The 24,734-nt window shown below is 47.1% G+C and overlaps 1 protein-coding gene and 1 non-coding gene across 2 annotated transcripts in view; both read right to left on the reverse strand.

Annotated features, from left to right (window-relative positions):
* Positions 1-389: 389 nt before the first annotated feature.
* On the reverse strand, positions 390-463 carry TRNAT-AGU (transfer RNA threonine (anticodon AGU)). Its single transcript has one exon. It is a non-coding gene; the product is annotated as a tRNA-Thr (tRNA).
* Positions 464-2,295: 1,832 nt separating this feature from the next.
* The window catches only part of WDR88 (WD repeat domain 88), a 36,672-nt gene continuing 14,233 nt past the window's right edge, over positions 2,296-24,734 (reverse strand). The window contains exons 3-11 of the mRNA XM_067721398.1: positions 22,146-22,234; positions 20,999-21,062; positions 18,319-18,457; positions 16,834-16,963; positions 10,484-10,671; positions 8,328-8,410; positions 6,502-6,570; positions 4,620-4,712; positions 2,296-2,666 (exon numbers count right to left, since the gene is read on the reverse strand). Of these exons, the coding sequence (XP_067577499.1) occupies positions 2,493-2,666; positions 4,620-4,712; positions 6,502-6,570; positions 8,328-8,410; positions 10,484-10,671; positions 16,834-16,963; positions 18,319-18,457; positions 20,999-21,062; positions 22,146-22,234 (1,029 nt within the window). The 3' untranslated portion in view covers positions 2,296-2,492. The remainder of the gene's footprint in view (positions 2,667-4,619; positions 4,713-6,501; positions 6,571-8,327; positions 8,411-10,483; positions 10,672-16,833; positions 16,964-18,318; positions 18,458-20,998; positions 21,063-22,145; positions 22,235-24,734) is intronic.

The following is a 24,734-nucleotide window of genomic DNA, read 5'->3' on the forward strand; positions in this document are numbered from 1 at the left end:
GTCAGGTCCAGTCGGCCGCTTCCGGAATAAATCGACGGAGAAGTGCCCGGGCTCGGCCTCCCAACGCAGCGGCGGCGGAACCTGGGCAGGTTGCTCGCCCTGCGGGGCATCTCTAACCCCAGGAGTGTTCCCACGGCACCCGGGGAGTCCCGCGCCGCCTCCAGGGGACGTCCCCTCTGCTCCGGAGGCCGAGTCAAGGATGCCCCGCAGCTCAGTGAAACGCTAGGGGCTGACTCCGAGGCGGGCCAGCGCCCCACACCGCCGCGGGCAGGGGGAGCATTAAATTGGCTTCTTAAGCTGCCCCTCACACCCTCAAAGCGAGGAGGAACTGGGTAGGGGCGCAGAGCAAAACAGGGCGTGGGTAAAAAGAGAGCCGGGACGCTCGGTTGAGGCACCGCTGGGATTCGAACCCAGGATCTCCTGTTTACTAGACAGGCGCTTTAACCAACTAAGCCACGGCGCCGCCCGCACAACTACCGCGAGAGTCCGTTCCTCATCACCATTTACTGTATAGGCTGCGTGCACGCGCACAACTTTTGTCGGCGGCTGACGCATGCGCTCTGTAAGGTCCTCGTCGCAGGCGGCTTAGACCGAAGAGTTGTACTCGGAAGCCGGAAGCTCGGGCAGTGAGCAGTGGGCGGGCCCGGGCCGGCTAGTCTTCCCAGTGTTGCAGTGTCAGACCCCGGCGTGGAGCCAGGGTGGCCCATCTTTGGGGAATGCTCGCGAAAGATCTGGTCTTCGGCCCTCCAGAACTGACGCAAGCTGTCCGGCGAGGCCGAGCCCCGGCCCGGTCCGGAGATCCAGGGCCCGCTAGCGCGGCCGGGCTGCCGGCTCCCCAGCGTTGGATCAGGGCTCAACCCGGCCGTGGTCCCGCAGTGACCACGTGTCGGACCCATCACACTGGCGCCCTCAGCCTGGGAGGCCGGTTGCCCTCCTCGGCCGCACGCTGACCACCGGGGTCTCCGGCGCCGTCAGCTCTGGGGGCTCATCCGCCCGCCGGTGGAAACCAGACCCATAGCTTCAGTTGGGCCTCTTCCGCGGACCCTGAGCACGGGGAGAGTCCGGGGGCACTGAAGAGACCCCTGAGCAGGCACTGAACGATCAAGAGCTTAAAGGGGCCCAGGCCGCTGGCCTTAGAGCATCAACACCGTACGTGGAAGGTTTCCGCTGCCAGAGGAAGGCAAAGCCCTCCGCACTCAGGCGTCTCACTTGCCCCTCTGGGGCTCCTCACTCAGGCACATCAGCCACTTCATCACAACACTTTTTAGAGTGCCTCTGAGCAGCAACAAAACCAAAACCTGCTAATCCATTGACCCAGCGGTTTCTCCAGTGGGAGAGCCTAACCCACAGAAATGTAGGTTTCTGCAAAAGTATGTACACAAGAAGGTTCACTCCAGCATTGTTTGTAAGAGCTAAAAACAAGAAGCAACCTAACTGCCCGTCCCTGGGGACAGTGGATGCAGGCCAGACATCCTCCACAGCACTGAGGAAGAATACATTTATGTATGTCTTCATGTGCCAGAGAAGGGATAAGACTTCTCTTCCCAAAAGAGCCCAATTGCTGGGAGGCTGACGCAGTGGAGTTTTGCCATGTTCATGCATCATTCACGTAAATTAATGCATAAATACTGAACAGCCTGCTGAAGCTGGGCAGTCATCCTGGTTGTGACTAAGGAGGGTAGCACCAAGCACAGGACCTGCCCAAGCAATGACTACCAGGTTATGGTGCGCATGGGCAGAATTATGGGATGCCAATCAATGAACATTAAATAAATCAGTCCTGCAACTAAGAAAAGACGGAAATCCTGTAAGCCATACCAGATGGAAAAGGGAGCCCTTCACGTTTAACTGATACCTTGCTCTTTGTGAAGTAATTGATTACATTGTATGCGTGGGAGCAGGAAGGAGGCTGTACACATGCATGGGCATCCTGGAAAGTAAAGAAACTGGGGTAGAGAGCAAGAAGTATTCTGTGATGGAAATGCCCACCACCCACTTGCCTAACCAGACCTTCCTCTGCTCTGAGCAGTGACCATCTGGGAGCCTTAGCCAGGGAGGCACCCACAGTGCCACGGTACAGTCCACTCCACAGATGGAGCTACACAGCTTCCTCTTCATTCAACAACGAAGAGGCTGCGGCTGCTCTACAGGGCAAATCCAGAGACCAGAATGTGTTCCAAAAATGAGACAGGATGGACACCAGGGCATAGAATTTAGAAAGAACAAAAAATGTTTCTAGAATTCACATGCACACTTGTTTTCCAAAAGAATCTATATTTATTCTGCATATAAACTAAAGACAGAGGGATCCCCAAGGGGCTGTGGAACTGATGAGGTGGCACAGTGGTGGGAGCCCAGCCAGAGCGTGGCCCCTGCCCCAGCCTGACAGGCCCACCCGCTGGGGAGGGGCCCCAGAGAAAGGCCTGTGCAGAGCCCCGAAACCTATATGACAGGTGGCCTGTGCTCGAGTCACCCAAAGGCTCCAGTGGCCATCAGCCATCCTCACCCAGGCTGCACTCCCTTGACAGTGAGACCTCCCCCTCTGATGATGGTGAGGCCTCTGTTGACAAGTCTTTTGCATCGAACCGGCAGAACACACATTTGGTGACTGTTTCAGAAAAGATGTCACTTTCGTAGATGGAGAAAGGCCTGTCGCATTCTTCACACTGACATGAAATATTTTAAAAGAGTAGAAAGGAGGTGCTGATCAGAGGAGATCAAGGCATGCAGTTAGAATTCTCCCCCCTGATCCAACTGCCTTGGGCCGGGCCAAGGCAAGAGCTGCCTCCCCTCTCTGGGGCTCTAAGCGCACAAGGATAGAAACTGCAGGCCACGGAGAGGGAGTAAGCACAGGCTTCCTGCTCTTTTCCCTCTCAAAAGCTGTGCAGGTCCTTCCAGCTCATGTCCCCTGCTGTGGGGTCCCAGGGTGGCGGGGAGGAGTGGAAAGCCCCTTGATGGTGCTGAGGATTTGGGGTGGGTGTCTAACCTCACCCTCTGTTCTGTGCAGAGCAAAAGTACAGGGCCGAGGGGCTATCCTAACTCCCTGACATCCTGGGGATACCTAACTTTTGAGAATCAAGTAGGCAAGACTTCTGAACAAAGCAGGAGTTTTTTTCTAGATGACGAAGGTGCTGAGCATCCTCCTCTGTCTTTGAGCCGAAGCACCCAGAGGACAGTGGATACAGGGGCACAGCTCACTTGCAACATTTTCCCACCAACAAGTGAGCAACACTTGTGGGCTCTCAGGCCATGGGCAGAGATCTCTCGGGGCTGCCACCAAAGCATGGTCCCCCTGAGACGAGCCAGCAGGCGGCAAGCCCCTGCCCTGGCTCTCCAAGCCCCTGTGCTTTGCCACTCTTGCCCGCTCCAGGGCACCAAAGCCTGCAGGAGAGATGGGGCCAACCCCGCCCAGGGCAGGTCTTCTGGGAAGTGTGGCCTCTGAAGTTTCTCGTATTGAATCAGAGCAAGTCAAATGCAGCGAGCTCGTCTTTGCTACAACTTCAGGTAGGTTTCTTTCTTTTATTTCTTTTGCAAGAAAGAAATTCAATCCCTTACCTGCCTTATTCTACAGCATCATTTCCCACGACCCAAGCCCAGAACAGCAGGGCTCAGAGGAAGCAGCTCCTGGGTCCCTCCCCAGGTGGCAGGTGGAGGACACAAGCACTGCTCTGTACCCAGTCAGCTTCCAGGGCCTACGGGCCGACATGGCCACAAAGGCCATGAGGACCAGCTGGCCACAAAGATGGGGTTCCACCTGGGTCCCACCCCTTACCTCCCTGCCCCCCGGTGCCATTCTCCAATTAGCCATCTCCAGAAGCAGTGGCTCCCAGCCAGGCCTTCTGAGTGGAGACAGGCCTAGGGAGCTCCAGGATTCACGAGGGCCCAGCAGGGACTCCTCAGCCTCTTGAGGTGGCAGCCAGGTGCCTGCAATGCGAGGCCCCAGCAGGGACTGGCCTCTACTGCCCAGGGCCAGCCCTGGCTATACCTGGTGAAGCAGAAGATGTACCCGCCATGATCATCCACTAGAGAATTGGGACCTGAGCCCCATCCATGGGAAACGGGGCACTGGGGACCTGGCCGGGGTTCTGCTGCAGGAGCGTAGGAGGCCCACACGGGGTCCAGCTGTGTGCCAGCCTCCCTCCAGGACTCCCTCCAGCCTCATCGCCTCCCACCCACCCTGCTCACTCCAGTCCTCAGCACGAGGCTCACTCCTGCCTCAGGGTCTCCACATGGGCTCTTCCCTTTGCTGGGATGTTCTTTCCCTAAAAGAGCTGCACAGCTCACTCCCTCACTACCTTCAAGTCTTTGAACAAATGTCACCTTCTCAATGAGACCCATCCTGACCACCCTTTAGAATGCTGCAACTGCCCGCACTCCCGCTTCCCTTTCCTATGTTATTTTCCTCCAAACTACTTATCATCATGTGATTTACTACATATTTTTCTAATTTCTTTATTCATTGTTTGTCTCCCCTTTTAGAAATGTAAGCTCCCTCAGGGCAAAAATGTCAATCTGTTTGTTCATAGTTTTATCCCCACTTGCCCAGTTTGTTCAAAGAATAAATTTGTAGAGAGAACTAATGAAAGCCTTCTTTTGGCTTCATTTTACCCAATACCAACCTGTTTCAGCTTTAAGCCCCGGGCCTTTTTATACTCGATTACCAAAGGAATTTGGTCAATTTCTTCAATATTCCATAGTCTCATGGTCTTATCCTAAAACAAGTTAAACAGCAAATCAGCAGTTACAAAGTGGGTTCGTTAGGCTTGGATGACCCAGGGAGGGGCATGGCATCCAGGTTACACGTGGACAACTTCGACCTGCAGAGGGACAGTTAGGGTGACCAACTGTCCCAGTTTCTCTAGCACCATCCTAGCCTTAGCACTGGAAGTCCCACGTCCCCCAAACTGGAAGCAACCAACAAGATGTCCCTGAATAAGAGAATAAACAAACTGTGGTACATTAATGTGACAGAATATTATTCAGTGATTAAAAAAGAAAGAAATGAACTGTTAAGCCACAAAAAGGACATGGAGGAGCCTTAAATACAAATTTCTAAGTGAAAGAAGCCAGTCTGAAAAGGCTACATACTGTATGATTCCAACTCTATAACGTTATGGGAAAGGCAAAAATATGGAGACAGTAAAAAGGTCAGTGGTCGCCAGGGGCTCTGGGGAAGAAGGGGAGGGATGCAGCACAAGTGCAGCACAAGGAGTTTTTAGGACAGTGAAATTGTTCTGTATGATACTGTGATGGTGGATACATGACATGCATTTGGCAAAACCCACACAACATAAAGAGTGAAACTTAAACCATGGACTGTAATTAATAATTATATATCAATATTAGTTCATCAATTGTGATGAATATACCACACAATGCAAGTGGCAACTGGAGGGTGAGGTTATAGGTAACCTTCTGTATGATCTGCCTCTCACTGTTGTGGCCTCTCCCATTGCAGAGCACAGGCTCCGGACACGCAGGCTCAGCAGCCATGGCTCACGGGCCCAGCCGCTCCACGGCATGTGGGATCTTCCCGGACCGGGGCACGAACCCGTGTCCCCTGCATCGGCAGGCAGACTCTCAACCACTGCGCCACCAGGGAAGGCCTAAAATATATTTTTTTCTTAACCGTATTTGCTTAATTATCCTACTATCAGTTACTACTAATCACTGTTATTGATTAGTCCTGTTGTTGTTTTGTTTAAATAATAGCATTTATGTAACAGAAAAGTAAATAAGACATAATTTCAAATAAACACTCATTTTTGATACTTTGTCTTGCATTTTTACTTTTTTCCAGCTTTACTGAGATATAATTGACAATATTTTTCACATTTTTTATGCTAAAGTAACAACACATTGGCATATAATTTTTATGATGTATTATAATATTATGGGGTTTTTTGGTCAGGTGTGATGGTATCCTGCATTGGCTCTCTAAGAAGTTGATCATGGCAGGCAGAGTCTTGCCCACATCTTTATACACCTAGAAACCCCCAGCCTAGAGAATAAGATGGCTCTAACAAAGGTTGGGGGACAAGGTGGGACCCCACTTCTTGGTGCTCACACATGAAGGACAGCCCTCAGGATATCCTGGGCTGTCTGTTACGTGCCATTGGCACGGGAATCCCAGGATGCAGTGACTAGCGAGGGACGACCCACCTGGAACCTTGGGGTTGTCTGCTTGCCCACGAGCTGACCCCTTTCCCTCCAAGGCCCCCTGTTGGCTCCATCACTTACCAGTCTGGACAGGCCCTTGCTCCAATGAAGTTCAAATGACAACTGTGCAAAGAAATACCTGGCAACTTCCCATATGAGCAAAGGACCCACTTTCCACGTTCCCGCTTCCTGGATGGGGTCGGCCTGGCCAGGTATAGCCTTCAGACTGAGCTGCTCGGTCCTTCAGACTGAGGAATTTTACTTGACAATGCACTTCTGCTAACACTAATTCTCACAAATGTGATAGAGATTTTAAGTCACTCAAAGGTTGGCCACTTTTACCTTCGAAGCAGACAGGATCCATTTCTTGTTGTTGCTGATGGCAACATCCATCACCCAGTCATTATGGCCCTGAAGAAAAGTAGAATTTTAAGAGGACCTAGAAAAAAAAACCTTTGAAAGAACAACAAAAACCAAACAAACAAAGTCAAGAATCCAACGTTGCTTACTTTTTTTTTTTTTTTTTGGTATGCGGGCCTCTCACTGTTGTGGCCTCTCCCGTCGCAGAGCACAGGCTCCGGACGCGCAAGCTCAGCGGCCATGGCTCACGGGCCCAGCCGCTCCGCGGCCTGTGGGATCTTCCTGGACTGGGGCATGAACCCGTGTCCCCTGCATCGGCAGGCGGACTCTCAACCACTGCGCCACCAGGGAAGCCCCATTGCTTACTTTTAAGAGCAATTCATTGTGCTTCCCTGGTTTCACCCACGATATTTAAAGTGGAGTACAAAGTGTAAAAGCTTGGGATTCATGTATATATCACAGCACCATATGAGTTTTTAAAAATAGTACTCTGGTGCTTAGCACAATGGGAAAAAAAAATTATATTCCCAGCTGGTCCCAGAGCACCTCTTGCAGGTTTTTGTTTGCATATTCTTTGTTCTAGGAAATACCACTTAGTGATCCTATTGGTGAGGGAGCTTTTGGCTTCAAGTAACTGCAAACCTACCCACTGTGGCTTAAATAAATGGGGGTTATTTTCCTGGGGTAAAAGGAATTTAGAGGAGATAAATACTTGCTGATTCAAACACTTAATGATGTCAGAGCTCTGTGTCAGCATCTGTCTCATTCTTTGGCCTTCCCCTAATGGAAAGAGGTGAATGGTGAGGCGTGGTATGAGGGAAGGAAGCAGCAGTGAGGTTAAACTGCTGTGCATAACAAAAGGACAGGAATCGGAGGGTGGAAGAATAGAGAGAGGAGAGGAGAGGAGAAGGGAGGATAGAATGGCCTGATAGGAACACAAAGGGACTTTTAACCACAACATTCAGTTTTAAGCCATTCACGTGCTATGATGTAAACTCCCCTTGCCTCTCCAAACCCACAGAGAAGAGGGTCAGACAGAACAGCTTTGGGATACTGAATGTTATGGTGATCAAGGGGACACAGTCTACATTTGGGTCACAGGGAATAGAGAAACCAAGAGTCATCAATGCAAGCATTCACAGCCAAAGGCGGCCATGAGATCACAAGATCAAGGCGTATGCAGAAGTCTCGGGGTGGGGGCACCTGGAACAGAGGCACTGACGTAGCCGATCCTGGGGCTGCCTGACCGTTGGGTTCTCGTTGTGTTGCACCATCCATCTCCTTACCATACAGCCACTTTAAGTTGAGTCTCCTCTAACCTGCAGCCAAAAGTACTCACCCACCATTGACACCCACCATTCTGAAGCCCCACAGCTTTCTATGCATGCCTCATGATGGCATTCAACCTTTTGCACAGTCATTTCTGCTGTTCATAGACACTGACCCTCCTCAGAGTTTTTGCATTTGCTGCTCCCTCTTCCTGGAACGCCCTTCCCCAAGATCCTCACTCATCCAGTCTTTCTTTGCCATCCAGTTCTCAGCTCAAAGGCCACCTTCTCCAAGAGGCCCTCCCACTGTGGATTAGTCCCTGGAGTCTGTTTCTATCATATCACCCTGTTGTGGCTACTCTGTGTCGCTCATCACTATGGAGGATTTGTTTGTTGGTTCCTGGTCTGACCTTGCCCATAGAGGTGTCAGCTCCATTGCGAACATTTAGGTCTGTCTCACTGTTGTATCCCCAGCACCCAGCACCCAGCATGAAATGAAGAATGACGCTCAGATCTTCTATCTGATGCTGGCATTGGTACCTTCAAGGAGAGCTTCCGGTAGCCTTCTCCTACATCCCAAATAGCCACAGTCTTGTCGAACCCTCCAGACACAAGCAAAGAGGCTGGAACACAAAATGAAAGAGTCTCAGGGGGTCACCTTCCTCAACCAACTGTTTCCCCCTCTGGTGAGGCCCAAGCAGGCCGCAGATGCATCTGTGAGGTGCTACCATGGCTCACTCTGAGGACACCCAAACCCCTTCCGGGTGGGACTCAACAACCCCCAATCAATTACAGTTGACGCTCGATATTCATGGTAGTTGCGTTCTACAAAGTCATCACAAACACTCAATGAGTGATGATTGGTCTTAGGGGAAATGCAGGGTTAGGTTCCTATGAGCCTCTGGTTACAACATTTTCATTAACCCATCAGTACATAACCTTGTTTTCTGTCTGTTTCTGTTTAACGACACCTTAGTTGATACATATTGCTTATTTATTAACATTGATTTCATGGCCACCAGCATTATAACTCATGTCTGAATGAGGCGTATCTAACATGTGTTTTCCCTGTAAGGTACATCACAGGCTTCTTGCAGTTAGGACACTAGACAGCACTTCAGCACTATGCTGGGGGCCCCTTTAAACAGCAAAATCATCAACAAAGAGCACAAAATGCAAAAAAGTGGGACTAAATAGATCGCAGCAAGGACACCTTATGATAAGAGAACTGAAAGGAGAAGGCGGAGGGTCACCTTGTTCAGCCTCAGCTGGGACCGTGTGCACATGGCAAGCTTCTTGCCGCTCTGCATGTATCTATGGGTGGCTGCAAAAGTGCCATGAGTATTGATTTCAGGCTTACAAATAAATTTTACCCAGTAGGTAAATTCACAAACACAGAATCCGCAAATAGTGGTGATTGACTCACTATACGCAACTCTGAAACTTATAATGCCAAGGACAGGAGCTGGTGGGGCACCTCACAGCGGGGTCTGACTTACACAGAGGCTGCTTCTGAAGAGGGAAACGTTTCTCAAGCCAGGCCCTGACTATGTGCATGTTGGCTGGGTACTCCCCTTGACACACAGAGCAAGCCCTACTCCCCACGAGGACCGCGGAGTAGAGTAATAACATTTGGCTCCTGGGTGTCGGGAGCAGTCACAGCTCTCACTGGGGCCAGCTGCCCCTGGCTGCTTCCTGGCATTGCTCCTGGTCACATCCAGGCCCCTTCATCTGGAAACAGCTCTCCAATGTCCCATGCAGAAACATCCCTCACATATTCTCAGTGCCTCTGGTTCAGAGGGTACCGACTCTGACCTCCAGCTCTAAGGACGGGCAAGTCCCGCAGGCACGGCCAATCAGAGCCTTTCATCCCCTGCTAAAGGGGTTGGTTCAGAGATGGGCATGTATCCCCAGCTGAGCCAATGTGAGTCTTCCCTGGGACTTGTACGGGCACCACCAGAAAGAGGTTTTCTCTTTCTCTAGGATTGCCAGTGACCAGAACCTTTGTTGGCCTGGACCACCAGAGGCCATCTTTGCCTCCTTGAGGAGAAAGGTCAGTACAAGAGAGAAGCTGAGCTGAAGGATAGAGCGGAAGGGTTGGCTTCCTGAGAGCATTGTCTGTCTGGACACAGCCCTCCTGAAGGGTGACCAGCTCCTGGATGAAGTCAGAGAGTGGCATGGACATACATACACTACCAAATGTAAAACAGATAGCTAGTGGGAAGCAGCCACATAGCGCAGGGAGATCAGCTCAGTGCTTTGTGACCACCTAGAGGGGTGGGATAGGGAGGGTGGGAGGGAGACGCAAGAGGGAGGGGATATGGGGATATGGGGATATGTATAGCTGATTCACTTTGTTATACAGTAGAAACGAACACACCATTGTAAAGCAATTATACTCCAATAAAGATGTTAAAAAGAAAAAAAAACAATAAAAAAAATAGATTTGAAAAAAATGTTAACAGATTTATCTTGTTGCTTAAGCTATATCAAACTGAGTTTCCATCATTTGCAAACTTCTGCATATGAATCTCCCTCTTGGCTTTTCTGTTCTTGGGGAAAATAAATCCACCCTCACCACTGGCATCATTGGAAATCACCTCTTTATACTAAGGGAAGTCCACATGAATGGAACGTGAGGAACTCTACCCCAGCACTCCCACGGGTGTGGAATCCTTCAACATTTAATTACTCACTGTCTCTGGCAAAGTGGCAGGAGCTCACAGAACCTTCATGACCCTGCATCAGAGTCACACAGGCTCCACGGTTTCGAAACTCCCCTGTATGGACGTTCCATATTTTTAAGGTTTTATCCCAAGAGCTTGTACACAGGAAATGGCCACTGAAGGTAAAACAGCAGTTTGAGATTGCATTGGTGTGTGCTCTGAAACATATATGGAAGGGTGCACACATTAGTACATCACTCCTGGAGGATCCGAGGACACACTAAAGGGGAGGTGAGTGGAGGGGGCATTGGAGCTGATATCCTGTGACCCCATTCCTTTTTTTTTTTTTTTTGCGGTATGCGGGCCTCTCACTGTCGTGGCCTCTCCCATTGCGGAGCACAGGCTCTGGACGCGCAGGCTCAGCGGCCATGGCTCACGGGCCCAGCCGCTCCGCGGCCTGTGGGATCTTCCCGGACCGGGGCACGAACCCGTGTCCCCTGCATCGGCAGGCGGACTCTCAACCACTGCGCCACCAGGGAAGCCCCATTCTCAATTTTTAAATGTCTTATTTTTTTACAGAAAAGAATTGTCAGAATTTTGCTTTTCTTTGTTTTGTTATGATCTTCAAAGTATTTTCCCTGTGACTGTCATCTCCTGTTACAAAGAGAGTTTTCAAGCAAACTTATAAACATAATTGAGCATCTCTGAGTAGGCTGGATTATAATATCAATTCATCTAAATGAAGAAAAGGTTGAACAAAACTATTTTCTAGAGCTCAAGTCAGAGTTTTAGACTCTTTTAGTTCTCTGAAGCTCACAAACTGAGTAGGATCAAAGGAGAAGAAATGTCGGCTTCCCGGGGTGTCCAGGCTTAAAATGTCCAAATCCCAGTGCCTGGTGGGGCAAGAACCATCCCAGCATATACTGGAGGTGAATAACAAGCCCTCCTCTGAATCCAGAGACTGTCGCTGAGGTTTAAACCAAGGCTCTCTCTCTTTTCCAGGATGCGGCTCTCATTTCAGATAAACTCCACATAACATAAAAGACCATTTTACTTAGTGCAAAAGTTTGGGGAAAACGTTCTGGACAAGATGGAGTCAATGTACTGCTCCCCTTTCCTCCTGTTAAGTACAGCTAGCAGCGGCTTCCCTGGTGGCACAATGGTTAAGAATCCGCCTGCCAATGCAGGGCACACAGTTTCGAGCCCTGGTCCGGGAAGATCCCACATGCCTCAGAGCAACCCCACAGAGCAACTCAGCCCATGTGCCACAACTACTGAGCCCGCGTGCCACAACTACTGAGCCCGTGTGCCACAACTACTGAAGTCCGCGTGCCTAGAGCCCAGCTCGGCAACAAGAGAAGCCACCGCAATGAGAAGCCCATGCACTTCAACAAAGAGTAGCCCCCACTCTCCGCAACTAGAGAAAGCCCGCATGCAGCAATGAAGACCCAATGCAGCCAAAAATAAATAAATAAAATAAATAAATTTATTTTTAAAAAAAGAGTACAGCTAACAGGCCTGGGCATTTATAAAGCAAACAGAAGACTGTAAAAGGTGGAGAAGAGAAGGCAGACCAGCTAAGGATCTTGGGACCCAAGGATGGCATGCTGTTGAGTCCCTGTAGTTTTCTTTTTGTTTCTTATATCCTGGACTGGGTACCGGGAAAGCCTGCAACCCCCAAAACAATAAGGACTGGATAAAAAGCTCCCAAGAAAAGCCTGTTCTCCCTAGCCAAAGGGATAGCCTAGTAAGACAGAAAACCTTTACACAATGCCTGCCTTACTCCAGTGAAAAATCTTGGGAAAAACTGCAATCCCATCCCCACCCCTGTCAGCAAAGTCTTGAGTCTAGACTGCCACCCTTGCCAGGCTCTAATGAGGTAGACTGCTAAAAAAGAAGATTTAAGTAAGACTTAGAGTCTCGTAATGCAATACTCAAAATGCCCAGGATGCAACTGAAATTCACTCATCATACTAAGAGCCAGGAAAATCTCAACATGAATGGGAAACAGAGTCAACAGATGCCAATACTGAGATGACACAGATGTTAGAATTATCTGACAAGGATTTTTAAGCCGCCATCACAAAAATGCTTTGATGGACAATTATAATCGTGCTTGAAATAAGCAAAAAGATTGAAAGCCTCACCAAAGAAATAGAAGGTATAAAGAATGACCAAATGGAAATTTTAGAACTGAAAATACAATAACAAAAACAACAACAGCAACAAAAACCCTCAATGGAGAAGATAGAGGAAATAATCAGTAAATATGAAGACAGACAATATAAATTAACCAATCCAAAAAATAGACTGAAAAAAACAAGAGCCTTAGAAACCTGTGAGACTATAACAAAATATCTAACATTTGGGTAATCAGCATCTCAGAAGAAAAGGAGAAATAACATAGAGCTGAAAAAATAATCAAAGAAATTGTCTAGAATTTTACCAAATTTGGCAAAGGACAGATTCAAAAAGCAGAGTGAAGCCCAAGTAGGATAAACCCAAAGAAATCTATACACAGACACATTGTAATTAAACTTTTGAAAAGTAGAGAAAAAGAAAAAAATTTTGAAAGCAATGAAAGAGAAATGACACCTTACTTATAGGGGAAAAACTATTTGAACAGCAGTGGATTCTTCATCAGAAACCATGGCGGTCAGAAAAAAAGTGATTATGACAGTTTTCAAATGAGGAAAGAAAAGAACTGTCAGCACAGATTTCTATATCCAGCAAAAAAAATATCCTTCAGGATTGAAGGAGGAATCAAGACATTTTCAGATGAAGGAAAACAAAGAGAATTTGTTTCCCTCAGACCTACCCTAAAAGAAGAGCTAAAGAAAATTTTTCTAAACAGAAAGAAAATGGTGAAAGAAGGAAACTTGGAATATCAGAAAATAGAACATGGTAAGCAAAAGTATGGGTAAATACAGTAGATTTTCCTTCTCCTCTTGAGTTTTCTAAATTATGTTTGACAACTGATGCAAAAAAACTATAACAAAGTACTTGTGTTTATTCCTTGCAAGCTTCAAAATCAGTTGAGATTATGAATTTTCAAACTTCTCTAGTAAGACCAGCTATATAATTTGCAGGGCCCAGTGCAAGAGTAAAATGCAAGGTGCCAGTTTCTCGAAAAGCTTTACATAATATTACCACATGATCCAGAAGTTCCTCTTCTAGATATATAGCCAAAAGAATTGAAAGCAGGGGATTGAACAGATATTTGTACACCAGTGTTCATTGAAGCATTATTCACAACAGCTAAAAGACAGAAGCAACTCGTGTTCCTCAACAGATAAATAGAGAAACAAAATGTAGTATATACATGCAATGGAATATTGTTCAGTCATAAAAAGGAATGAAATTCTAATACAGGCTATAACATATATAAACCTTAAAAACATTATGTTAGCCACCATCACCCTGATACCAAAAACAGACAAAGATGTCACAGAGAAAGAAAACTACAGGCCAATATCACTGATGAACATAGATGCAAAAATCCTCAACAAAATACTAGCAAACAGAATCCAACAGCACATTAAGAGGATCATACACTATGATCAAGTGGGGTTTATCCCAGGAATACAAGGATTCTTCAATATACGCAAATCAATCAATGTGATACACTACATTAACAAACTGAAGAATAAAAACCATATGATCATCTCAATAGATGCAGAAAAAGCTTTCGACAAAATTCAACACCCATTTATGATGAAAACCCTCCAGAAAGTAGGTTCAAACCCACAGCCAACATCGTCCTCAATGGTGAAAAACTGAAACCATTTCCACCAAGATCAGGAACAAGACAAGGTTGCCCACTCTCACCACTATTATTCAACATTGTTTTGGAAGTTTTAGCCACAGCAATCAGAGAAGAAAAAGAAATAAAAGGAATCCAAATCGGAAAAGAAGAAGTAAAGCTGTCACTGTTTGCAGATGACATGATACTATACATAGAGAATCCTAAAGACGCTACCAGAAAACTACTAGAGCTAATCAATGAATTTGGTAGAGTAGCAGGATACAAAATTAATGCACAGAAATCTCTTGCATTCCTATACACTAATGATGAAAAATCTGAAAGTGAAATTAAGAAGACACTCCCATTTACCATTGCAACAAAAAGAATAAAATACCTAGGAATAAGCCTACCTAAGGAGACAAAAGACCTGTATGAAGAAAATTATAATACACTGATGAAAGAAATTAAAGATAATACAAATAGATGGAGAGATATATCATGTTCTTGGATTGGAAGAATCAACATTGTGAAAATGCCTATACTACCCAAGCAATCTACAGATTCAATGCAATCCCTGTCAAACTACCAATGGCGTTTTTCACGGAACTAGAATAAAAAAAAGGGGGCATGAAGAACCTAGGGGCAAGATGGGAATAAAGACACAGACCTACTAGAGAATGGACTTGAGGACATAGGGAGGGGGAAGGGTAAGCTGGGACAAAGTGAGAGAGTGGCACTGACATATATACACTACCTAATGTAAAATAGACAGCTAGTGGGAAGCAGCCGCATAGCACAGGGATATCGGCTCGGTGCTTTGTGACTGCCTGGAGGGGTGGGATAGGGAGAGTGGGAGCGAGGGAGATGCAAGAGGGAAGAGATATGGGGATATATGTATATGTATAGCTGATTCACTTTGGTATAAAGCAGAAACTAACACACCATTGTAAAGCAATTATACTCCAATAAAGATGTTAAAAAACAAAACAAAACATTATGTTAGGTGAAATAAGCCAGACACAAAAGGACAAATAATGTATGATTCCATTCATATGAAATTTCTAGTATAAGAAAATTCATAGAGGCAGAAAGTAGAATAGAGGTTACTAGGGGCTAGGGTTGGGGAGAGCGGGGAATTATTATTAACAGGTACCGAGTTTCTGTTTGGGTGATGAAAGGGTTTTGGAAATAGAAAGTGGTGGTGGCTGCACAATATTGTAAATGTAATGTCAGTGAAATAAGTTTAAAATGGTTAAAATTCTATATTTTACCACAATTAAAAAATAATAATGTAATATCCCCCAAACCACTGAATTGTACACTGGAAATGGGTGAGTTGTATGATGTGTATGAATTATATCTCAATAAAGCTGTTAAGGAAGGCAGCCAGCAGGCAGGAAAGAAGGGGGAAAAGTGATGGCTTCTGGGGAAACAATGGTTACGAGACAGGTAAGAGAGAGATTTTTCACTATATATCTTTTTGTACCTTTTAAATTTTGTACTGTGTTGCATGCTTTACATTTTCAAAAAGTAAATTACATATTTTTAAAATAAAAAATTCGAGGTCCCTTGTTCAAAAATGAAGAATTTCAAGATATCAACGGCAGAGCATGGAATCAAGTGTGAGACTTTCTGTGTGTGGAGCCCTGTGTAAGTAACTTCAGAGGTTCATGCCATGAAGCCAGCCCTGTCCTGTAGCCCTGAGAATCCTTGTCTATGTTTTCTTGCTAAAAGCTACATTTCCAGAAAATTCACAAATGTGGGTCAATCCAATATACCAATAGACATTTTCCTTAGCTCCCTTTCCACCCTCCTTGGGGAAGCAAAGTGGAGTGGATTGTGACACCCACAGCTGGAGCTGCGGCCGCCTCTGCTGCGTCACCCTCCTCACTGCCACCACGGAGTAGGTCTAAGGAGCAGGGCAGGTGTCCCACGGCCCCTCCCGACCCTGGTGTCCACGGGAGTCACCCTTGGTAACAGAGCCCGTGCTGAGCGCCCACCATGCAGCCTGTGTGTTATCTCGTGCAGACCTCACCTGGGCTCAGTTTGCAGGTGAGGAAACTAAGGTCCAAGGTCACGTAGGATGAGAACCTGCACTCTCTTAACCCCGGGCCAGACCCCCAGGGGAAAGCCTGGTCCAGGCCGGCCGGGCTCGTAACTGAGCCGAGCGGGCAGGGTGACAGGGCATATGCACATTCTGGGATCCTGACTCCAAGGCCCGCTGGAGAGGGCTGGCCACCCACTTGGTGCCGGTGGCCACAGACAAAGTGACCCTTGCAGGCCCTGGATTATCAGCTCTTCCCATTTTACATGGGATGCTGGAAATCCACATTTTGGGGTGGGAGTGGGACACTGCACAATGTTTACCAGTGTTGGCTCACACTGAAATGAATGCATCTGAGGGCCGTCCCAGCCCAGGGACCACAGCTAGTGGTTTCCCCCTGCCTGTCTGTCCCCTTCCCTTTCTCCATCTCCAGTCTCCTCACAGCACCAGTGGACCATAGTTGGAGATGCCCCACATTGACACCAGCTGGGGAGCCAAAGGGGCACAGGCCGAATCCAGGAGGGCGTGAAGGGGGACTCCCACCCACCTCCCCGCTGCAGGATGCTGCCCGGCCTCCCAGGGCCTCCTCACTTGGTGATGGTGAGCAGCGTGGCCTGGGATGTCACATCCCAGATCTTGATGCTCCTGTCCAGTGAGACGGAAGCCACCTTCTGGCTGTCTGGGTCAAAGCAGCATGCTGTGACCGACATCCTGTGATGATCTGAGGCACAAGGAAAGTGACTCGTTACCGTGCGTTCCATACTCTGGGCCACAGGCTCCAAGGGACGCAGAGGCTCACCCTGCTCCCCTGGACAGCGACAGTATTACAGAGATGCAGCTCTGGTTTTCACAAGGGACTCTGCACTCACACAAGGTGCCTGCCGTGAACCAGGCTTTGGAGGAGCACTGCCCCCCGCCCCTGCCACTGCCCCTGCAGAGCTCCCACGTGGATGCCGAGACACCCTTGAGCAGGCAACGATCTGCAGCATATGCCATGGCTCCCAGCCAGCAGAAGGAAGGCTGGCCCAGCCCCGAGAGGTCGAGGAAGGGACCTAAAAGTTATCGAGGGAAGCAGGAAAGGAAGAGTGCTCTAGGCAGAAGGAACAGCACGTGCCAAGGTCCGGCGTGGGGAGAGAGCATGGAGGGGCGTGGCGTGCAGCTAGAACTCCCAGCGTGAGGAGAGGTAGAGTGTGCGGTGATACATTAAGGAAATATGCAAGCTGTGGGGCAGCGCACCTATCACGGTGCCATGTTGATAAAAATACATTAAATGCATGTGGGAAGTAGTACTGTGTGTGTGCAAACACACACACACACACACACACACACACACACACACACACGAAGGCCACCCAGCAATGTACTGTTAATAATACGTACCACCAGGGAGGAGTCCAAACAGGTACGGCAGCCTTGCTCTTTTTACTTTACACACTTACTAATTTTTTTTTACAATGATTATGTATTTTTTAACTTTTTCTTTTGAGATAACTGTTAACTCACATGCAGTTGTAAGGAATAATACAGAGAGATCCCATCACCCAGTTTCCCCCAGTGATAACATCTTGCATAATCATTATATAGGATTACAACTGGGAAATTGACATACGATGATTTTTTTCAGTAGATGCCATTCTGTTCTTTTTCTAATTGTCTGAATTTGTTTCTTTCTACATGACAATGAATAATAATAATATTGCAAATCATCAGCATTGTAAAACACAATAAATACTTTACATGCATTATTAATAATCATTGTGATAATTATTTTTATATTTTTAAATATAAATGTTAAGAAGGTTGGGACTCCACTCAATAAAGAATTGGGCTTTAAATGTCCACGTGAGGTTGGAGCAGAGCACTGCTTCATTTATTACAAGCACGAGACTGAACGGAAAATCCTTAAGCAGTCTTAGTTTTAACTGCCTGTGCATTTATCAATCAATGTCCATCTTTAATGATGTGATTCATAGCATTGCAGGTTCACCAAATAAAGCAATCAAAAGTCACTGTCTGTCAAGTGACAAGTGGCTGTTACCACAGACAGAATAGAGCAGGGAGCCCACGCAAACTCACCTTTGATGTGGGACACGGTGGTGGTGTCTTCCGCGTCTGTTATACAGATTCCATGGTCCACATCCAAGCCTGAGACCACGTATTTACCATCGGGGGAAAACTTACAGGAGACTATGAAGGTTTCATGACTGAGCTTCCACTGAAACAGGGCAACAATCCAAAGGTTTTCTCTCAAGCCCAGCATTCCAGCAGGACTTTCTGAAATGTTCTCTCTATGTACTGTTCGGTATGCCAGCCACTGGCCACATGTGGCCATGGAGTACTTGTAATAGGCTGGTGCAAATAAGGAACTGAATTTTTGTTTGTTTAGTTTTCATGAATTAATTTTTAATTAATAAATGTAATTAATGTGTGTCTAGGACAGATGAACAAGGATAGCAAGCACCTAGCAGAACTGGCAGCAAGGTTCTAGTAATGGCCAACTTTATTCTTTTTTTTTTTTTTTTTGGCTGCACCAAGTGGCTTGTGGGATCTTAGCTTCCCGACCAGGGATCGGACCCGAGCCCTCGGCAGCGAAAGCGCAGAGTCCTAACCACTGGACCGCCAGGGAATGCCCCCTGGGCAACTTTTTTCTTGTTCAGTTTGGTAAGTGTTTATTGAATGTCTGCCCTGTGGACAAGACCCTACAGCCTCAGCCCCTTGGGACGAAGAGCTACTCAACATATTTAGGAAAGGAGGATCTCTCTGTATGTTCTAAATTATGGTATTGCCATTGTGAAGGTTTTTAAATATGCCCACCAATTCTTTGATAGTCCTCCCTCCACAAGCTGGAGCTTAATTACCTGCCCCAAGAGTGTGGGCTCAACTTAGTGACTCATTTCTTTGAATACAATATGGCAGAAGGGATAGTGTATGACTAGGTCATAAAAGAAATCAGGGCTTTCTCCAAAGAAGAAATACAGATGGCCAAAAAGCACATGAAAAGATGCTCAATGTCGTTAATTATTAGAGAAATGCAAATCAAAACCATAATGAGGTATCACCTCACACTGTTCAGAATAGCCATCATCAGAATAATAAACGGAAAGGGTGTGGAGAAAAGGGAACCCTCTTACACTGTTGGTGGGAATGTAAATTGGTGCAGCCACTGTGGTTCCTTAAAAAACTAAAAATAGAGTTACCATATGATCCAGCCATCCCACTCCTGGGCATATATCTGGAAAAGTTGAAAACTTTAATTGAAAAAGATACATGCACCCCAATGTTCATAGCAGAACTATTTACAATAGCCAAGACATGGAAGCAACCTAAAGTCCATTAACAGATGAATGAGATGTGGTATAAATATACAATGGAATATTACTCAGCCATTAAAAAGAATGAATTATTGCCATTTGCAGCAACACGGTTGGACCTAGAAATTATTGTACTCAGTGAAGTAAGTCAGACAGAGAAAGATAAATATCACATGATACCACTTATACGTGGAATCTAAAAAAAGTATACAAATGGACTTATTTAAAAACAAAATAGGGACTTCCTTGGTGGTCCAGTACTCCCAATGCAGGGGGCCCAGGGGGCTGGGGTTCGATCCCTGGTCAGGGAACTAGATCCTACATGTGGCAACTTTGTTGCCACACGCAGCAACGAAGATCCCACATGCTGCAAATAAGACCCAGTGCAGCCAAATAAATAAATTAGAAATAAGCATTTGGGAAAATGCTCAAAGCCAGGAGTAACTGATGCTCCTATATCTGCTAGTATATAATGACACTATGTTGCCAACAGAATATACTTGCCCGTGTTCACATTTAACATGTGTATAGGAAAAGAGACACCAAGGTGTTAACTGTAATCTCTGGGAGTTGTTTTAAGGTTTCTGTGTTTGTTTTTTTGAACTTGGCTTATCTTGTCTTTCCAAAAATTGTTTACAATGAGTATAAATTGATCTTCACACCAGGAAGGAAGATTTTTTTTTTAAGGAGAGAAAAGAGGAGGAAGGGAGAGGAGAGGTGATGAGAAGCTGCTGGGGGAAGGGCGATGGGGATGGGACAGGAGACCCTGAGGAACCCCTGGAGCAGGGTCAGGGCTGCCTGGGTACCAGGCAGGAGAGAGAGGGGGATCTCGGGCCAGTTTGGATGGATGGATGGTGGTACCTTCTTAGATGGAGGTCAGATTGGGAAGGGCCCAGAAGCCTCGTGCTTTGGCCACGTGCGTGGCCTTTGTCCCAAGGCCTCAGCTCTGCCTCTTGCCCCATCAAAAGCAGACATCCCTAGGGGAGGGTCTCTTTTCCCATGCAGTTCCCTCCGCCTGGAATGCCAACTCCCACACCCGCCTCCACTTCTTCCCTTCTTCCACATCCTCCCCATCCCTCAAAGAGAGCCCTCTTCTGCCTGCTTCAGAAAGCCTCCCTTCCCTGAAGCTCACCCTCCATCATTTTGGGTCCCTGAGAAAATTTTCCTTTCCTGAAAGATTGGCTACCCTTCACACTCCATGCCCAGCTCAAGGCCACCTAAGGCCCAGTCAAGACCCTGTGCTCTGAATTCTGCTGAGTGCACCACAGTGACCTCAATGGGAAGGAAATCCAAAAAAGAGGGGATATATGCATATGTATAACTGACTCATTTTGCTGGACAGTAGAAACCAGCACAACACTGTAAAGCAACTATACTCCCATAAAAGTTAATTTTACAAAAAGACCCTGTGCTGTGATGTCTCCACTAGGGCAAAGCATACGTACCAGCAGCTTGCCTGTTTCAAGGTCCCAAGCCCTCACTGTTTTGTCGTAAGATGCTGCAATAATTCTGGAAATAAAATGACAAACATAGGGTCTTAATGACCCAGATTATTATGCCTGTGGTTTCTATGAAAAAAAAATAGGAAATTTTTACAGAAAATTTCTATAGTTTAGGACCAAGATTGCAAATAATACCTGAATCTTCCTAAAGATGTTCCATGAGTGCCCCCCCGGAGAACAGAGGTTCTCAGTGAAAACAGAGAGCCCCTAACACAGAAGGCACCACAGCACCATTCTCTTCTTTAATCCCTCAGTCACACAAATATGTTCTTTTATATCTGGGGCGTTAAAGGTATCATTTCTTCTGTTCTGTAATTGTCTTCTTCTAGAAGGAGCTACAACTCACAAGGATCAGTCACTTCTTTCTCTGGTCACTTGTCTATATTTTTACAGGAAAAGACTTTCATAGCTCATCTCATTCTGAAATGCTTTCTTGTACATTTAGTAAAATAGTATAAGTGTACCCTTGTCTTCTTATACTGCATGTTTCTGTGACAATCTCTGTCCTCTATGTAAGGTAAATTCCCACGAAACTTAAATTCCCACACTAGTTTTCACTAGCAGACTAATTTTGTAGCTGCTGCTCAGGATAAAAGTGAATCCACTTTAAAGCAAATCCCCTTTTAAAGGCCCGTCTCACATCTGTGTGAGGGGTAAATGCAAGTGCATCCCAGAGGCTGCCTCCCAGCCCCTAGGCTGCCTCCCAGCCCCGACGCTCCCCAGGTGACAGCTTGGGCTTCCCTCTGCTTCCTGCGTCTCAGTTTCCCCTGTGAAATGAGGTCCTGGACTGAATCGCTAGTGAGCCTCGCATCTGACCCAGTCCACAGGTGTGACTGCAGGAAATAAACTCCGTGAAGAACATTCAGACTGGCTTCAGCCACAATAAAATTTGCCTTTTTAGCATTTTAAATTTTCAAAGGGTTATTACATCTACTTGATTCTCACAGCAAAAGATGGGAACCACGAGACCGATATATGGGAGTAAGGTTGGGTATTTGCTTAAGAGACAGTGAACTGACCCGGGCGTGCTGTGTGCTGGCCTACTCTTCCCTCTCACTTTCCTGACCAGAGTAAAATGAGGGCAAGTCACCTTCTGCTGTCAGCCGTGACGCTGCATTCTAAAACAGGAGCTCCGGGCCCCGGCTCAAAATTCCGAACAACAGATCCATCCACGGCATCCTCAGGTCAGCGGGAGAGAGGGGGAGAGGGCCAGAGGTCACTGAGGTGTCGGCTGAAGCTGTGGTTGAGTTCAACATCAGCCCTGGGCTTGTCTGAGAACCTTGAGAACCTGAGAACCTTGCCCTATGACTCTCACCCAGCTCAGAGGGGCAAAAGGACTTCCCCTCCACCCCCAAAGCAGGAAGGACACCCTCGCCGGCAACCCCGGGAAAACTCCCCCTCGATCCCACAGTGGCCGATGGAAACGGGCGGCTCTGAGGGCAGAGCTGCAAACGGGTAATTTTCTCATTCTCTACCGGCCAAAGAGGCGCCACAAAATCTAGCAAGATCTTTCAAGAACTTTTTACAAGTTCCCACTGTTTGACCCAGCAATTCTATCCTGAGGGGGTCTCCCTTAAGGAGATAATCTGAGTTGTGGCACGCATGAAAAAGGTTTGTCACGTGTTAGAGGGGACAGACGGCAAACACACCGGCAACAGTCTGTGTCCACCTAAAGGGGACAGTTAAAACAAATTTGAGCACTCCCAACAGTGGGGCCCAAGCAACTCTGATCACACTGAAGGGAGATAACTGCAGAATAGGATGAGAACAGAGCAGGGTAATAACTGACAATAGGATGGGAACAATCGGGGTACCAAAGTGAAGGGTGCGTGCTGGGGCAGAGATAAAATACTTTCAGTAAGAACTGTGTCCACAGCTTTTCAGGATAAGCAGGGGTGGAAAGTCCCCTTGAAACAAATGTTATTAGTAAGACAGTGAATTCATAGAAAGGCCTTGCACTGTTATATGAAATTATGGTGCCCGGTTGGGGGAGCTTTTGGCCTGACCAGGGCAGGCCTGGGACAATTCTTCCTGATATGCAGAGACCACTTTGCATGAAGACCCCAAGCCTGCTGGGAGGCAAAGGACCCTGTGTCAGGGGTCCCTAAGACCACCCCTGGGATTGGTGATTCTCCAGGACTCACAGGACTCTGAATATAGTCGTGCTCACGGCTAAGATTTATTACAGCCAAAGGACGCAAAGCAAAATCAGCAAAGGGAAGGGTACATGGGGTGAGGTCCAGAGGAAACCAGGCACTGCTTGCAAGAGTCTCTCTCTGTGGGTCACACGGGACATGCTTAATTCCTGCAGCAACCAGTTGTAACAACATGTGTGAGGTGCTGTCTACCGGGGAGACGCACCTGAACCTCGGGGCCCAGGTTTTTATCGGGGTCGGGTGACACAGACACTGTGCAGCGTGCACCCGAATTCCAGACTCCCAGAAGGAGAGCCGGTGTAGAGCATCAACCGCGTGGTTTGCACAAACCGTCCGTGAGGCCCCTTTATCACTTACGGAAAGATTCATACGACTATAGAACACTGTTTACCAGTCAAGTTCCCAGATGGCAGCCAAGGCCAGCCTTGCCAGTGGGCCTTTCCAAGGACAGCAGTCTCAGGCCTACCGTGCGAACTCTTTTCTGCACAGACCCAGTCCCCCAACCCCTGCTCCGTGAAACTTGAAACGGTGCGGTTGTGTTTGGGTGAACCCAGCAGGCCTTAATCAAAGCCCACCGACAGGAAGAGATCCCAGAGAGGAATTCATGGGAGCAGGACACATTCAGGCTGGAGGCCCAGCTCATGAGCCTCGTGGCTTGGGAAGAAGGGGCTGGTTCTGACAGCCTGGGATCCAGCCTCCCTGGCTGGTGTGTTGCTCTAGGACAAACATTGTCCGGGAACTAAGAAAATGATCGTCGTGGGGCCTGGGGCTGAGGCCCACTGCGGTCCGTGCAGGGCCCCGGGGCCAGTTAAGGGCAGAACTAGAATGGACTGTGCAGGTTCAGCGTTCAATAGTGCTGCCATATGGCCAAGAGGAGGAATAGCAACCACGGACAGATAACTCTCTTGGAAAATGTGCACAGTCATGAATGATTTGGCAGGAGATATTCAATCGACGGCAATACAAGCCAGATGTTGTTAGTGAATTCCAAAGACAGTGGAAATGTCTCTGTTTTGTATTGAGTGTTTCTTGAAATAAATGGGTCATTGGCTAGGGGTGTGAGAAGACAAATAAAGCAGTTTCCCCTTCACCGGGAATTTGGGACCAGGAATTCTTTCTGTGGACTCAGATAATTTAAGGGGAGATGTTGGTTGCACTTTGAATGAATGGGGAGGAAGGGGTTCTAATAAGTGGTTAGAAACGTAAAGGAGATGTGACAATATTTGTAGCCCAAGTTTACTGTGATTATATAAACAGTTTTTCTGTATGGTTTCAATTTCATAAATGTGTGTATACATGTGCGAACAGGAAAAAGAAAAGCTACACTCCAACATTTTCATGGTAGTTAACTCAGGGTTCATGGAACAATGTTTTATTTTCTTCTTTGTGTCTTTATGTATTTTGGTGATAAAACCATATTACCTTCATAGTATGAGAAAAACTACCAGTGATTTTTTTTTTTACAATGATTGGAAAGAGATGTACCATATCAGAGAGAGACTGGGCACAGGACTAAGAATACT

Source organism: Pseudorca crassidens, chromosome 20 (assembly GCF_039906515.1).
Source record: "Pseudorca crassidens isolate mPseCra1 chromosome 20, mPseCra1.hap1, whole genome shotgun sequence".
In the NCBI taxonomy this organism is placed as follows: domain Eukaryota; kingdom Metazoa; phylum Chordata; class Mammalia; order Artiodactyla; family Delphinidae; genus Pseudorca; species Pseudorca crassidens.